Here is a 14,752-nt window from a genome sequence, read left to right on the forward strand (position 1 = left end):
TTTGTAGTTAAACGAAAACAAATTAGTTTTTAAAAGGTTCATATTTCTTTTTCCTCTCAGTTCAACAGAAAGTGCTCTTTAACATGAATTTATATTTAAACAGATTTTTTGACAGAGTCAGAGAAAAAATACATCCCAATCTCCTGTGCTCTCCTCCAGCTGTTCAACTTCACTTGTGAAATTCAAATATGGTTAGGTTGAAAATGGGTGGTTTTTTTTTTTATCACTATGGAGGTTATATAGTTTGGTTTAACCCAGATAAAAATATAAAAAATTTAGCCTGATCAAGAAAACATGTTCCACATGATGGCCATCATTTTCAGATACCATGTGAAATCGCAAGATGGCATGTTCCACAACTGACCGAAGTGTGTGAAGGGAAATGTTCAGTACATGGCGTGAAATGCTGCCTTTAAGGTCAGGTAAAGTTCTTGAATTGTCATGACTTACCAGACGTTTCAAATGCCCCTAAAGCCAAAAATCGCATGGATTAAGGTCCAGGGATTGGGGAGGCCATAGACTAGGGAAGTGCTGGTTGATGACATGTTCTTCTGTAAAATGTGTTATAAGAACATTCTTAACACACACTGCAATGTGTGGAAGAGCTCCTTCTTGCATAAAGATTGTGTCTGCAAGGCAGTGATGTGCTTGCAGAGCCGGAACAGTTTAGTTCTGTAACAGCAATGCATATCGCTTCCTGGTGATCGAACATGTCACTGGACCTGTAGAACATAACTCCTCGTAGAAGTAGTGACTGAGAATAAATGATGCAGTAAATCCACACCATACCGTCACTTTTGGTGAATGCATCGGAATCTCTAAGATTTTCGGGTTCCTAAATCTGGCAGTTGTGAGTATTGACTGCACCATCTAAGTGAAAATGTGCTTCATCTGTCCAGAGGATATTCCAAGGCCATTCTGAATCGACCTCAACTCAAGCTAGAAGCTGCAGTCAGAACCGAAGTTGAGCATCATAATCATGTGGAAGCAACCGCTGCACAAGTGAAAGTTTGTACGGATAATATCGGACGATATTTTTTTTCTGCATGATCTTATGGACAATTGAACGTGGTCTATCCAATGCCTGTGCTACACGCCTGACACTAGTGCTACCACAAGCATTTGAAGCTCTGTTCTCTTCTACCTGAAGCGAAACCTCCTTTAATGCATCTAAATAGAAACGGGATTTCTTCCTCTTCCAGGTCGAACACCCAACGATCCTGTGGTTTCAAATTTCATTATCATACTCCGAAAGTTTTTATCATTTATTGGTCCTTTTCAAATCTTCTTCCAAGTCTGATATTTCCATAGAACAGTTACTGCAGAATTGCTGTTTGGTAAAACAATTTGGCCAAGAAAGCGTGATCTCGTAAACTTATTGTCACTGTGAGCAGCAAATACATTGAAAAACAAGATCTTCATGAATGTTTCTAGGTTTTATAACAGCTGCTGTGTGACATCACATAAATTTACATGTTTACTACAGGTATTCAAAGTGAAACGCTCTCTGATGGCGATATGTGCAACTACTTTTTTTCCCCTGAAACAAATTCTCATCACTTCATGAAGTCCTCCAAAAAATTGCACTTTTCTTATGACAGGTTTTGCCTGTAAGCTACTTTAAAATAGGGTCTTTTAATTATGGATGTCCTGTATATATATATGATCATACCATATTTTATGAGACACACTGTTATTTATGAGACACACATTGTCTGACTTTTAGAAGAGATGACTCCTAGATTTGTACCAGAGTTCCATCTAACTTGTCTGAGAGTGATAAAACCTAATTTTAGCTTGTCATGAACATCCCAGGTGAACCTCCATCTCTGTTAAGCCAGTGAGTTTCACTCTCTCGCAGCTCATTTTTGTCATTTACCATTGATTTATTTAGTCCATTATTTTACTGGTCTGAACTGTGAGGCCATAAATATGTTATGTGATATATATATGTAAAGTAAGCTAACAAACGCTAACTACTATATGTTGTTAATTTAGGTCTTTTCCTGAGCTAATGCCAGGTATGTTTGCTAATTGTCTATAAATGTGTTTCCTCAATTGATTTTCAGACTTGCTTTTATTTATTGACAGTAAAAAGGCTATAGAAGATACTGGTGACAAGTTAAATCCTTTATTAGTGTTAACAGAACTAGACAAATATATAGACGAGAAAACTGTTATTGTTGCAGATGGAGGGGATTTTGTTGGAACAGCATCATATACATTGAGGTAGGATATCTCTAACTAAAATTGTTCACTTATAACCTTGTTGATTCAGTTCTAAATTATTTTGAAGTGAAATATCTTTATGTATAGGGTGAAGTGACCTAATCTGTTAGATGAAAATGGGTGATAGACGAGCCCAAATAGATCATAAAATTGTGTGTGCGTTAAATGTGTCAAGTCTGGAGATACATGAATTTGTGAAGCTTCTGAGAGATCTACACCCTAACTAAGAACATATTTGGAAAGAGCAGAAAAAATCCTATAAGGTGACACCATTTTCATCAAAATATCTGGCGAGCTAAAAGTGCTGGAAGATTGGCGGATTCAGCATCAAATAAAAGGGGAGTGATAGACAAGCCTAAGTGGAACGTGAAAAACCCTACCAAAACCCTGTTCTATTTCAAACCATTTTTGAGTTATGGTGGATAATCGATTATGGAAAAAACCAGACAATGTGTTGCAGTCTAAAAAAAAATCCAAATTTGTGGAGTTTCTGAAAAACCTACACATAAACTAAGCACATATTTAAAAAGAGCAGAAAAAATCCTTTAAGGTGACAGCAATTTCATCAAAATATCTGGATTTAGTGTCGAGCTATAAGCCCTGAAAGATTGGCAAAATTCAAAATCAAATTGTCACCAAATTCTGTAACTGCCAATTCTGTAAACATCCTTCTAGCTACAATCGATCAGATTTATCAAAAACTTGTCCATTACACCAGTGTTCGAAAGAGTCTATAATGACAATCATATTGTTGTTCTAGTTAAGGAGAAATTTATCCATTTGTTTTCAATACATCACTGAAATCAGCATTCATTGAAGTAGAAATTTTAGTAGATTTTGGCGACAATTTGATTTTTCACGTCCCCATTCTCACAGTGCTTGTAGTTTACCATTAAATCCAGATATCCTGAAAGAGGTGATGTCACCACCTAAGATTTTTTGACCAGAATCAAGTTGTTGGCAAAATCTGTAACTGCCAATTCTGACTTTTTGTCTGATATCTACTTCATCAAACGCAGATTGCAATAGAAATGAATTATCTTTTGGGTTTGATAATAGAATTCAATAATCGACGTTGGATTTACCTAAAATTAAAAAAGAACACGGCTAGACGCGTTTCGGAACTATATGAAGTTTCTTCATCAGTAGCAAAATCAAAGAAAGAAAGAAAATATTGAACAAACTCATAGTGGGAGTTACTAGCTGTTGGAGACGAGTCAAATTCACAATGAACCGGCAACAAAAGAGTAGAGGAGGAGGACGGAGAAGAAAAATGGCGGAGCCAATCGCAACCGAGAATGTGATAGTGATGCTGATGGAGAAGAAAAATTATTGTAGAAACTGTTGCCAGATTTTTGGGAAGGGTGGTGTGCTAGATAGGTTGTTGACCAACTGGTTTGTGTTTTTGTTGATGTGGAGTGATTTGAAGAAATCCAAGTCAGACAGTGAGGGACATTTTTGGATGATTTTGGCAGAAGAGAAGTCAAATTTATGGTCAAAGGACCACCATCTGTAGATGAGCGGTTAAAGTCTTGGTTGCTTACGTATCTTCTATGCTCATTTAAACAGTATTTTAGGGCACGTTTAGTTTGGCCTATATATGATAATCCTCATTTTCATGAAATGCTGTAGATGCCCCAGTTATTGAGTTTGTCAATAAGATCTTTTAGTTGAGAGAAGCGACGTTTATTGACGGGGTGAAAACCACAGAAAAATTGTATTTTCGAAGGATTTTAGCGATGCGTTGGCTGGTTTTTAGGAAGAAATGCAAAATGATCAAGTTTTTGTGTTCAGGTTTAGGCTTGGTTTTGGAAGTGTTTTTAATCAGTTTGCTGTGTAGATTATCAATGAGAGAGGTAGCCATGATCGACTGCTATTGCTCTAAGGATAATCAGTTCAGCATATTGTACAGTATGCAATATACTATATACTCGAGTATATAGTATATTGCAAATATTACAATATACTCGATTGTAATATTTGCTCTTACAATTGAGGAACGTCTGTGAAGAGCAAATATTAATGGCTCGCTTCACGTATGTGTAGAACGAGGCATACTTTTGTGCCGGGGGATGTGCAGAGAGGTTGTGAGGGTGTAGAGAAACAGCAAACGGTATGCGAAAGACAGTGGTAGAGAAAGTTTGTTCATGGCGAGTGACCAAATACGTCCAGGAATGCAATTTGGTTATTGTTTTCTTCCTCTATAGTGAATTGAATGCAGAGGTCAAAGGAATTGAGAGTATTTATAGTATGGGCAATGTTAGCGTTACGGTCAAGAAGAACGAAGCAATCATCAACATATCTGACATAAAGGGGAAAACGAATTTCACGGAAGAGTTTTGTTTCAAAATAGTGCATGTAGATACCACTAAGTACAGGATTGAGAGGGTTTCCCATGGCAAGGCCTTCGGTCATGCGATAGAATTGTTTGTTGAAAGCGAACATATTTTGGTTAAGACAGACCCGTGTAAGGTCTAACAGTTCAGAGATTTCAAATCGGGAAAAATAGAATTCGGTAAGTTACTTACCGAACTCCAACAACCTATCTAGCACATCACCCTTCTCAAAAACCTGGCAACAGTTTCTACAATCATTTTTCTTCTCCATCAGCATCACTATCAAGTTCTCGGTTGCGATTGGCTCCGCCATTTTTCTTTTCCGTCCTCCTCCTCTACTTGCCAGTTCATTTTGAATTTGACTCTTGTCTCCAACAGCGAGTAACTTCCGCTATAAGTAGTTTGTTCAATATTTTCTTTCTTTCTTTGTTTTTGCTACTGATGAAGGAACTTCATGTAGTTCCGAAACGCGTCTAGCCGTGTTCTTTTTGAATTTTGGGGAAATCCAACATCTATTATTCAATTGCACATTGCAATGACATATTTTAAGAGCAATGCTAAATTTCTCCTGAACCATAAGTTGGATATAGGTTACTGTAGGCTCTTTTGAAAGATGGTGTAATGGATCAGTTTATTGGTAAATTTGACCAATTGTAGCTAGAAGGGTGTTTGGGGAATCAGCTAGTGTAAATTTTGATGACAAGTGGATTTTGCACTTTGCCAATCTTTCAGCACCTGTAGCTTGCCATTGAATCCAGATATTCTCATGGCAATCATATCACCTTATAGAATTTTTTTTTTCTCATTCCAAATATGTGCTTAATTTGCATGTAGGTCTTTCAAAAACTTTACAAATTTAAGTTTTTCTGACTTGACACATTTTTCTGCCATATTCTATTGTCCACCATATCTTTAAAACTGTTCAAGATAGGATAGGGTTGGTAGGGTGCTTTATGTTCCACTTGAGCTCTTTTATCACCCCCTTTTGTTTTTCAGATTACATCATGTTCACTCTGTATATTTATTTATTAACAAACCAGTGCATGATATGTTTACAGTTAAATGTGGCTGTTATGAGATCCAAAATAACATACCTTAGCTGCCTTGCATCTTGGTCATAGTAAACCTCATAGTCAAAACCTCTTGTCAGATTGGTTTGGGTTCCCAGTTGGAACATAGAATTTATTTAAAAGCCATTCAAAAGGGATTTAAACTTCGGGTCCCACTGCAGTATCATGCATTGTTTAAATAAACTATAGTGCAACGAAATAGAATAGAACTAAGAGACAAATGTGTCAGTAAAAAGTTTAAATATGCGATGGAAGCATGTATTAATTTTTATCATGCATACATGTTCTATAGAGAAAATAATAGAATTTCATAAGTATTTATAGAAATAAAAATGTTAAAATAGTTAAAATCATGTTTGAAAACTTTTTAAAATGTCCACTTCCCCCCCCCCCAAACCTAGAAGATTCATTTTATCAAAATAAAAATCTATTCTGTAGTTATAGTTTATACAAATTTAATCATGAGAAATTATAATAGTCAGGACTAAAAATTGAGTTGAGGTTTTTTTCAATTTTATCTATTTTTATTAGTGATTTTATTGTATTTTTTTATTTTGTGAAAATATTTTTTATTCATTTATTTACAGTAAAAGTCTAAAATGGTGGGCTAAACTTCATCTGCATAAGAAGTGTATATGTATCATATCACACACCTAGAAGAATACTGTCACAACTCAAAAAATGTTAATTTTCTGAAGAAAAAAAAACAAATTTTTAATTATTTTTTGAATTGTGAACTGAATATAAGCTCTTAGATTGCTTAAACTGTTATAGTCAAGTTTTTATCGTCATTTAATTATACTTTATTTTTTGATGTCCATAATATGCTCCTGTGATCTTAACTAAATTTTACGATTTTTTGAGTTGTATTCTTCTAGGTGTGAGATATATTTTATTAAAATTCTACATTGACAACAGTCAAAATTAGAATTAATATATTAGGAAATTAGTTGATTGCAGAGAGATAGCAGTACAGTCGTCCCTCCCTCCATATTCGCGGTTGTTTTTTTTTTTTTTTTTCCTTTAATAGAATTTTTTTTTTTAACACTCAGAAATCATCATTCATGTGGTTTTTTTACAAAATTTGAGTTATGCATATTTAGGATGGCTCGCTAATGACATTACTGGCATCACTAGAGCCATGGCAGCTCCAGAGAGAGAAACGGCCACCTCAAGTTGGATTAACCTTCTGCCACAATGTGCTCTAAAGGACACAACTATTTCTACAGAGCCAACTGAAGAGACTATAAAAGGCAGTCACGTTAGCAAAACAGGTGGGTGGAGAAGGGTTCAATGATATGGATATAGAAGTCAAACAGATAATTAATAGCAATTCAGAAGTATTGACTGAGGAGGAATTAATGCAGTTGACTGCTCCTGAAACTGAAGTGGTACCAGATGAAGATCAAGATAAAGAAGTAGAAGACAAGAGTTCACTATACGTAACATAGTGGACGTGCTTCACACGCTCAAATCAACAATAGATTGTTTTCATGACATAGATCCCTCTATGGTACGTTCTTCACATGTAGAAAAATTAGTAGAGGAAGCCTTGTCATCAGATTTCAACATACTTGATGATGTTAGTTTTTTATGGCTGTTTTGTTTGATTGAAGTTGAAAGCGGTGCAGGGGGGGGGGATTCACGAATAAAATTATGATCCAAAGAAGGGTTGCATTAAATAAACTTCGAACCTACTGATTTAAACTAATTAAACTATTCACTTCCCACACCATAGTATGGTTTTTTGATTGAATTTCCATGACTCACTGCATCAAAAGCTTTAGAGATGTCAAGAGAAATGGTTATAGTTTTTTTTTTATTTACATTGATACTTCTATAGTTAAGTTTACTGAAGTTTAACAAGTTAAACAAAGCATCTTCGGTGCTGAGTTCCCGCAGAAATCTGTATTGATTAGATGCAAATAAAATGTTAAGTAGAAATTGACAATCCTTGTCTTTCATTACAGATTCTGTATTTTGACCCTTTAGCTGCACAAAATAGTGGAAATAAAGCCTTTCTGTATACTCGAGAAAAAAATCCCCTTTCTTTCCCTGCATTGCAAATCATCAGAAAGCAATTGAGTAAGCTATTATGCTCATCATCTATAGATGATGAAAACCATTTAGAGGTTAAAAAGGATATATAGGCAAAGTTCCTTTTATAATTCCTATTATTATAATCGGCAAAGTTCTTTTAATTATTTATATCTTTAGATACTGTTATAGTGTAGATAGATTAGAAATTGAATTGTTGGAAAGTGAATTAAGTTTTCTGTTAAAATGTCATCAGGCACTCAACACAGCTTTGGTAACTTGTCCAGTCAGACCATTCATGAAAGACTCTAACCTAATTATACATAGTGACAATTTTATGTTCAGTGGTTGATAGAAAAAGAACTACATTAATAAATATCATTTTTGGGTGAAAAATTCTGTCTAAAATTGTTTATGCCATCTGAAAATGGTAATTCAATGTGGAGAGTCATTTTCTAAGAATAGAGGCATTTCTATCAACAATTGTTAACTCTTGATCCACATAAAAAGTTAGTTGTATATGTAGAAAATCAGTCACGTGTTACCTTTCATCTCAAACTTGAAATGATTTACCATACTGTTTATTGATTGACATTTGACAATTTTAATTCTGAATTGAGTATCTTAAGTATATATGCATTTTCCTTCCAAATGTAATTTTTAGCACATACTATGCATATTGACAGTTCTTGTAATATGAATATTTATATATTTGGTAGGCCCTCTGGTCCATTAAGGTGGTTAGATCCGGGTCCATTTGGTACACTTGGTGTTGGAGCTGGATTTGCTATTGGTGCCAAAGTATTTGATCCCAAACTCAATATCTTGATCATTTATGGTGATGGATCGCTTGGCTATAGCATTCTGGAGTTTGATACATTCATTCGTCATAATGTATGTATGGATAATTCAATCTTTTATATATATTTTGAATTACAACCACCTGCTTCATACTTTCAATCTCCCTGTTTTGACTTCAGTATATTTGTTTAGCGAGGAATATTTATTCAACAAGGTGTTGATTGCATGTTAAAAGCATTTCTAACTAAGTCTTATCCGTATGAGTTTTATATAAGTTAGAAATGTGGTACAAAATATACCATAACCCACTCACAAGTCTAGAGCGATTTTTGATGTTGCTAAAAAAACTCCACTCAGTTTACAGCATTTTGTATTCAATATTTAATTCAAGAGTAATATTTAGTTTATGTAAATCAAGGGTTCTTATTTATCACAACATGAAACAATCTGGAATCGGCCTTGATGAAATTTGGAGATGAGACTTGAAATAAAAACCACAAATTCAAAAAATATAAGAACCAAAATGGGAATTATAAAAAGGAATATGCAAAACATTTGCATTGCATTTATATATCGCATTAATAAATTTTACATTTGTTATGGGAATAGACTTATAATTCTAGAATTGCTGTTGGTATGGCAGCAAAAGCAACCACACATCCAGAGGCAGATATATGGATTCACCACCTGTGGGCTATTCAAGGTTTGCCATCCTGCTTTTATTATAATTTTATTTTTTTGACCACCACTAAAATTTGCTACCTTGGACTATAGCTCACTTAGTCCAAAGCAGCATGTTACTGCTCACATCTCATGTAGTGCTGCCTCATAAATTTAGCAAAGTACTAGGAATGGGACAAATAGTGATTTGGCTGAATATCAATTCTTAACAGTTATCACAATTACAAATAAAATTTATTTTTAATTGAAAATTAAGTAATTGGTAATTTCAAGTGATTGATATAGAGTTTTGATTATGTAATTTATTTAAATACTAAACTGTGGGATAATTGAAAGATTTTTATTGCCATGATACTCTGACAATCAGATTTAATGCTTATATATTGTATTTCAATATTACTTACAGAATCAATTTTTTCTAACACTTGTTGCAAATTTACATCTAATTAAGAAAATGTAAACCATTATTTACTTTCAACTAGTAATGCATCATAAAATTTATAACTTATTTTCTTACTTTTTTCCCTCTTTAGATGTTCTTTGCCTCTTTTAGTAGCTCAATACATATCTTGTCTAGGTACATCCAACTTGTGTAATTTATGCTCACTTCCACCTTATTGTGGTAGGATTCTATTTTCAGTTTCATCTTTTCCTAATCCTAGAAATTCATTCTCACATTCCTCTTCCACAGAAAGGGATATACATCACACAAAATATAATCACTGAATTTTTAATTTATGAGAAATTCCAATTAATACAATTTTTTAAAATTAGTTTGTTGTGCTTAGATTTACAGATATTCAGCAAAATACCTAAGCATTATTTGGTTGTATTCGAATATTTGGGAATCGGGCTGAATATTTGTCCCATATCTATGAAGTACCATTCAAGATAATGACAAACTCTACTGTTTTCTCTTCCACCATTTTGCAAATACATATAATCATCCCATCCTAATAGCACAGGGTGTGTACTATCTTGCAGGGCTCCCATTTGCATACTTTTTACTTTTTGGTAAAATGTCCTCCTTTCTAGGTTTTGTCATACTTTTCCTATTTTTTTTTCCCCATATCTTAACAAAATTTGTGTAACTTTTTTTTAAATGAAGAGGGAATCATTGTTATATTGGCAAATAATGCAAATGTAGTAGATTGCAATTAACGATTCTGCCATAGCAGAAGTTATATCATTTTTTCAGGTTATTTGGGGGATGTATGTGGGCTATATGGTTTATTAATTTTTCTTTTGTTTAGTTTGAGGGTTCAAGAACTCATTTTGTATAAATGTTTTGAGTAGTCATTAAAACTTTTATCTGGATAGAAAAAATAATTTTATATTAACTATACTTTATGGTCTTAGACCATTCATTACATAGTAACCAACATTCATCATTCAAAATGATGGTGCATATTTTGTGAATAGGTGAAACAACAGTTTGCATAACAAAGCAGTTGGCAGCTATTATAGGTTTTGTGACTCTGATGCTGCTCAATAGCATTTGTCTTTTGAACTTTTAAGATATGCAAAGGCATAAACAATGTTTACAAAGCTCTGCAATGTGCTACAAATGAAAATGCTCCATTCGTCAAAAACAATTATGCTGTTATTGAACAGTGAAAAATTTAGACAAATCCCTTCAAAAAATAATGGACAGTACAGTAAAACCTTCCGCTTCCCTTATTTGCATTTGGACCTTGTAATTTACACATTTTTTATTGTGCTTGTCGAAGTCATCTCGAAGGAGCTCATTTTTAAAAAAAAACCTACATGACTTCATAATTAGCTGTGTATCGAGGAAGAAAGTTGGCAGACTGGACTTTAGAAGACTCGAAAAAAAAAAATGTAATATATAGTGAGGATAAAGAAAAGAATTTTATTGAGTTGCTAGTATGCTGTTTTGGCCCAAAATTGCTTTTGTTACCAAGTCATTTCTGCGATTTTGCTTGGGCTCAGGTCAATCTTATGGGATTGACTGAAATAGTGGTATGAAAAGAAAATTTAATTAAGTTTTTAAAAATAAACAAAATTTCAGTTTTATGACTGTTGTCTTAGGGTTCAGACTACCTAGCAAGTTTGCCACATTTTGAAACACAGCATCCTATTCTGTTTCTTCTTATTTTGGTGAAGAATCTTCCTGATTGGCTCACAAATACAGCATAGTGATTGGATGTGGGGCATAGAAATCGCCAATTTATTGTGCTTGTCAAAGTCATCTCGAAGGAGCTCATTTTTAAAAAAAAACCTACATGACTTCATAATTAGCTGTGTATCGAGGAAGAAAGTTGACAGACTGGACTTTAGAAGACTCGAAAAAAAAGAATGTAATATATAGTGAGGATAAAGAAAAGAATTTTATTGAGTTGCTGGTATGCTGTTTTGGCCCAAAATTGCTTTTGTTACCAAGTCATTTCTGCGATTTTGCTTGGGCTCAGGTCAATCTTATGGGATTGACTGAAATAGTGGTATGAAAAGAAAATTTAATTAAGTTTTTAAAAATAAACAAAATTTCAGTTTTATGACTGTTGTCTTAGGGTTCAGACTACCTAGCAAGTTTGCCACATTTTGAAACACAGCATCCTATTCTGTTTCTTCTTATTTTGGTGAAGAATCTTCCTGATTGGCTCATAAATACAGCATAGTGATTGGATGTGGGGCATAGAAATCGCCAAATCTGAGCGTGATAATTTCTTTTCCACACAACAATGATACTGGCATGAGCTGGAAATTTTTCCCCTGAATATTCTGAGGGAAAACGGACTACTTACTGACATCACAAGCAGCGTGTGGAGGTCTTCTATTTATAGGAGGTGCTGGGTACCCTCCCCTTGTCCTACTTTTTCTAGTGTTTTGAGTAGATGTCCTGATCTTGGCAAAGTCACGAAATGAGAAAAAATCATGTTAAGAAAAAGCCATGAAATGAGAAAAAAATGTGGATGTGGAAGAAAAGTCACGAAATAAGAAAGTCACAGATTTCTTTTACGAATCAGTTTCTAGATTTTTCCCAGCAAGTTCCTGTGCTTGATTTCAAGGGTGTAGCGACGGGGGGGGGGGGCCCCCGAAATGTGAAAAAATGACCGAAAAAAGGGGAAAATATGGCCAAATCCATTGTTCTGTCACTTTGGTCCCTCCCCCCGAACAAAATTTCTGGCTACGCCCCTGCTTGATTTTATCCCTGAAAATCATGACTTCTTATCAGGCTTTCCATCCTCTTAACTCAAATTTGACGAAATTTAATTTTTGAAGTAAATCAAAAATTATTTTGCATCTTCACCGCTGAATATATAAATTTAATTAAATCACTTAGTTTCTGATACACATGAACATGCTACCTGCATTCAGAAATGCATGTTCCATTTATGGAACATTGGCATTTCAAGAGAGTAGTATTCGAGGCCAGTATCTGATGTCTGTTGGCTGCTTTGGCTTTTCATGTTTGAACTGCTGTTTATGTATTGGAAATCATAACATGCAGAGTGATGAATTCTGGGTAAGATGAGATTTCAGATTGAAGAATGGGCTGTTTGGGTTGGATTATTTACATTGGGTGCATTTTTTTTACTGTTTTAAGTGGTATAATAGTGAGTAAAAATGAGATATATATTATGCCAGTTATCTGCTGTTGAACCTAAGAACATCGCCAATGAAAAACACATTTTCAAAAGTGATTTAGTGACAGTGCCAGCTGATGTATGCAGAATGCTTGATATATTTTGTAACCATAATGATAAACTTAAAACTATGTCTTGTTCTTCAAGATGATTGAAAGGAGATTATCAACCCAATTATTCAGTATATAAATTTTTCTGTGGCAGTTGTGTTTCATTGAACTATGACATTCTTGAACCATTCACTTACCTGAAAAGATAGTCATACACTCACAAAAGCAAAATTGCTGTGCCTCAAACATAGGTGGAGATAGACTTGAAAGTCTGGGGGCATGATGATGATGTCAGTTCATATATACACATATACATTAGATCAGTCGACTCCACCTTTGACGCACCCCACCCCCCTTGTAGCCCATGGCCTCAAATGATTAAAAAATATAGTGAAGGAATGGGGGTGGGGTGTTGATGTAATGCACAAACATTTCGGAAGTTATAGATGCAACTAAAAATCAATATATGGGGGTAGAAGTTATTCAGCAATGCTTTGAACATGCTATTTATGTTGTATTATACATAAAGAATTGCGAAAAATGGGTCAGGTGTGCATGTTTTTCAATTTGGAATTACAAATAGTAATAAGTCTTCTACAAACAAAGGAGAATTTGAATATTCACCCAAAGTCCTGCTGTAACTGGAATATAATTCAGATCACCTGGTAAGCATTATATTATGTCTACAATGTAAGGGCAGTGTGCTCTTTGCCAAAGAAACATTGAATATGTTAGCTATGTGAAAAATGGGTTCATCAAAAATGTTTTCATCTTGTCACAAAGATTACAGATAAATTGTGAGTTATCTGTAAATATTTTTTTTAGAATTAATAAAACAGGTATGTGTTGTGAATTGGTGATATAAGGTATATAAAATGGCTTATTATAACAATACTTCAGAAATATAGTGATACAAGTGTAACTTACTGGTATTATCAGTGTCTACTTTGACCTAGAAGCACCAATGTTCCATAAGAAAATTTCTTAAAATTTTGAATCGGATAAATAAATGGGCATGTAAAAAAAACCCAGAATCCCAAATTTTAGAACAAAAAGTTACTCCATTTATAGTTCAGCGTTTAAATGGTTAATAAATTTGAATGTGGTTTTATTAGGGGTTCTTTTTTAACCACTTTTTTAAAATGCAGTAGAACCTCATTATAATGGATTAACTCTTTATTGGCCATAACTGCGTAGAAGGCTGTACAAGCAAACGGCCAGAAATGGGGGGTATAATCATATAAGAGATTATTGTGAAAGGGCAGGAAGGGATGATTAAAAACTCTTGTCGGGGGGGGGGGAATGAGAAAGACAAGCGTAGATGCTCCATCAATTGTATTTCCAAAATTTTTCCTGATAATCCTCATTGTTATTTGTAACACAATATACGAACTGGATGGTAAGCAAGGATGGGGGTTAGGTGAGCAGTAAAAGTTTGAATGAGTTCTCATTTTAGCTCATTGGTAAAGGGTTAATACGGGCAAAAGGTTGTTCGTTTTAATGAAAGTCTGGATTATAATAACTCATAGTGGTATAATGCAACAAGGTGTACATCAATGAAAGTAGAGTAGTTAGCCATAAAAAGTGTTCATTATACAGGGTGGGAGAAGTCCTGGACGCATTTTAAAAATTAATAACAAATCAACCAATTGACATAAAATGAAGTTTGTGCTAAAATACTTGTCCTTGAGTTTTTTTTTTGGTAAATTAAAAAAGTTCAATTTTCACTCACAGGTGCCACTGTAAAATGAAAAACTCAGCATAACACAAAAAAATCATAATGTTTATGACAATTTGCATTACATAAAACTATCATATTTAAACGAGTATATATATTCTTTCACCTGTTTAGATGTACCCTGAGCTAAAAAGGTCTCTTATTGAAATATGACAGTTTTATGTGACATAAATTGTCAAAAACATTGTCCTTTGTTTTGCAT

General features: G+C 34.1%; 1 protein-coding gene across 2 annotated transcripts in view; it reads left to right on the plus strand.

The window, feature by feature from the left end:
* Window positions 1–14,752, plus strand: part of LOC149085392 (2-hydroxyacyl-CoA lyase 2-like) — an 81,490-nt gene that overhangs the window by 57,428 nt on the left and 9,310 nt on the right. For both annotated transcript variants that reach the window (XM_089233384.1, XM_089233385.1), the window contains 2 exons: window positions 2,092–2,229; window positions 8,392–8,566. In XM_089233384.1, the coding sequence (XP_089089510.1) occupies window positions 2,092–2,229; window positions 8,392–8,566 (313 nt within the window). The remainder of the gene's footprint in view (window positions 1–2,091; window positions 2,230–8,391; window positions 8,567–14,752) is intronic.

This window comes from Pholcus phalangioides, unplaced genomic scaffold (genome assembly GCF_987345545.1).
Source record: "Pholcus phalangioides strain wild (caught in Gottingen) unplaced genomic scaffold, Ppha-v1.0 ptg000007l_1, whole genome shotgun sequence".
NCBI classification, from domain to species: Eukaryota; Metazoa; Arthropoda; class Arachnida; order Araneae; family Pholcidae; genus Pholcus; species Pholcus phalangioides.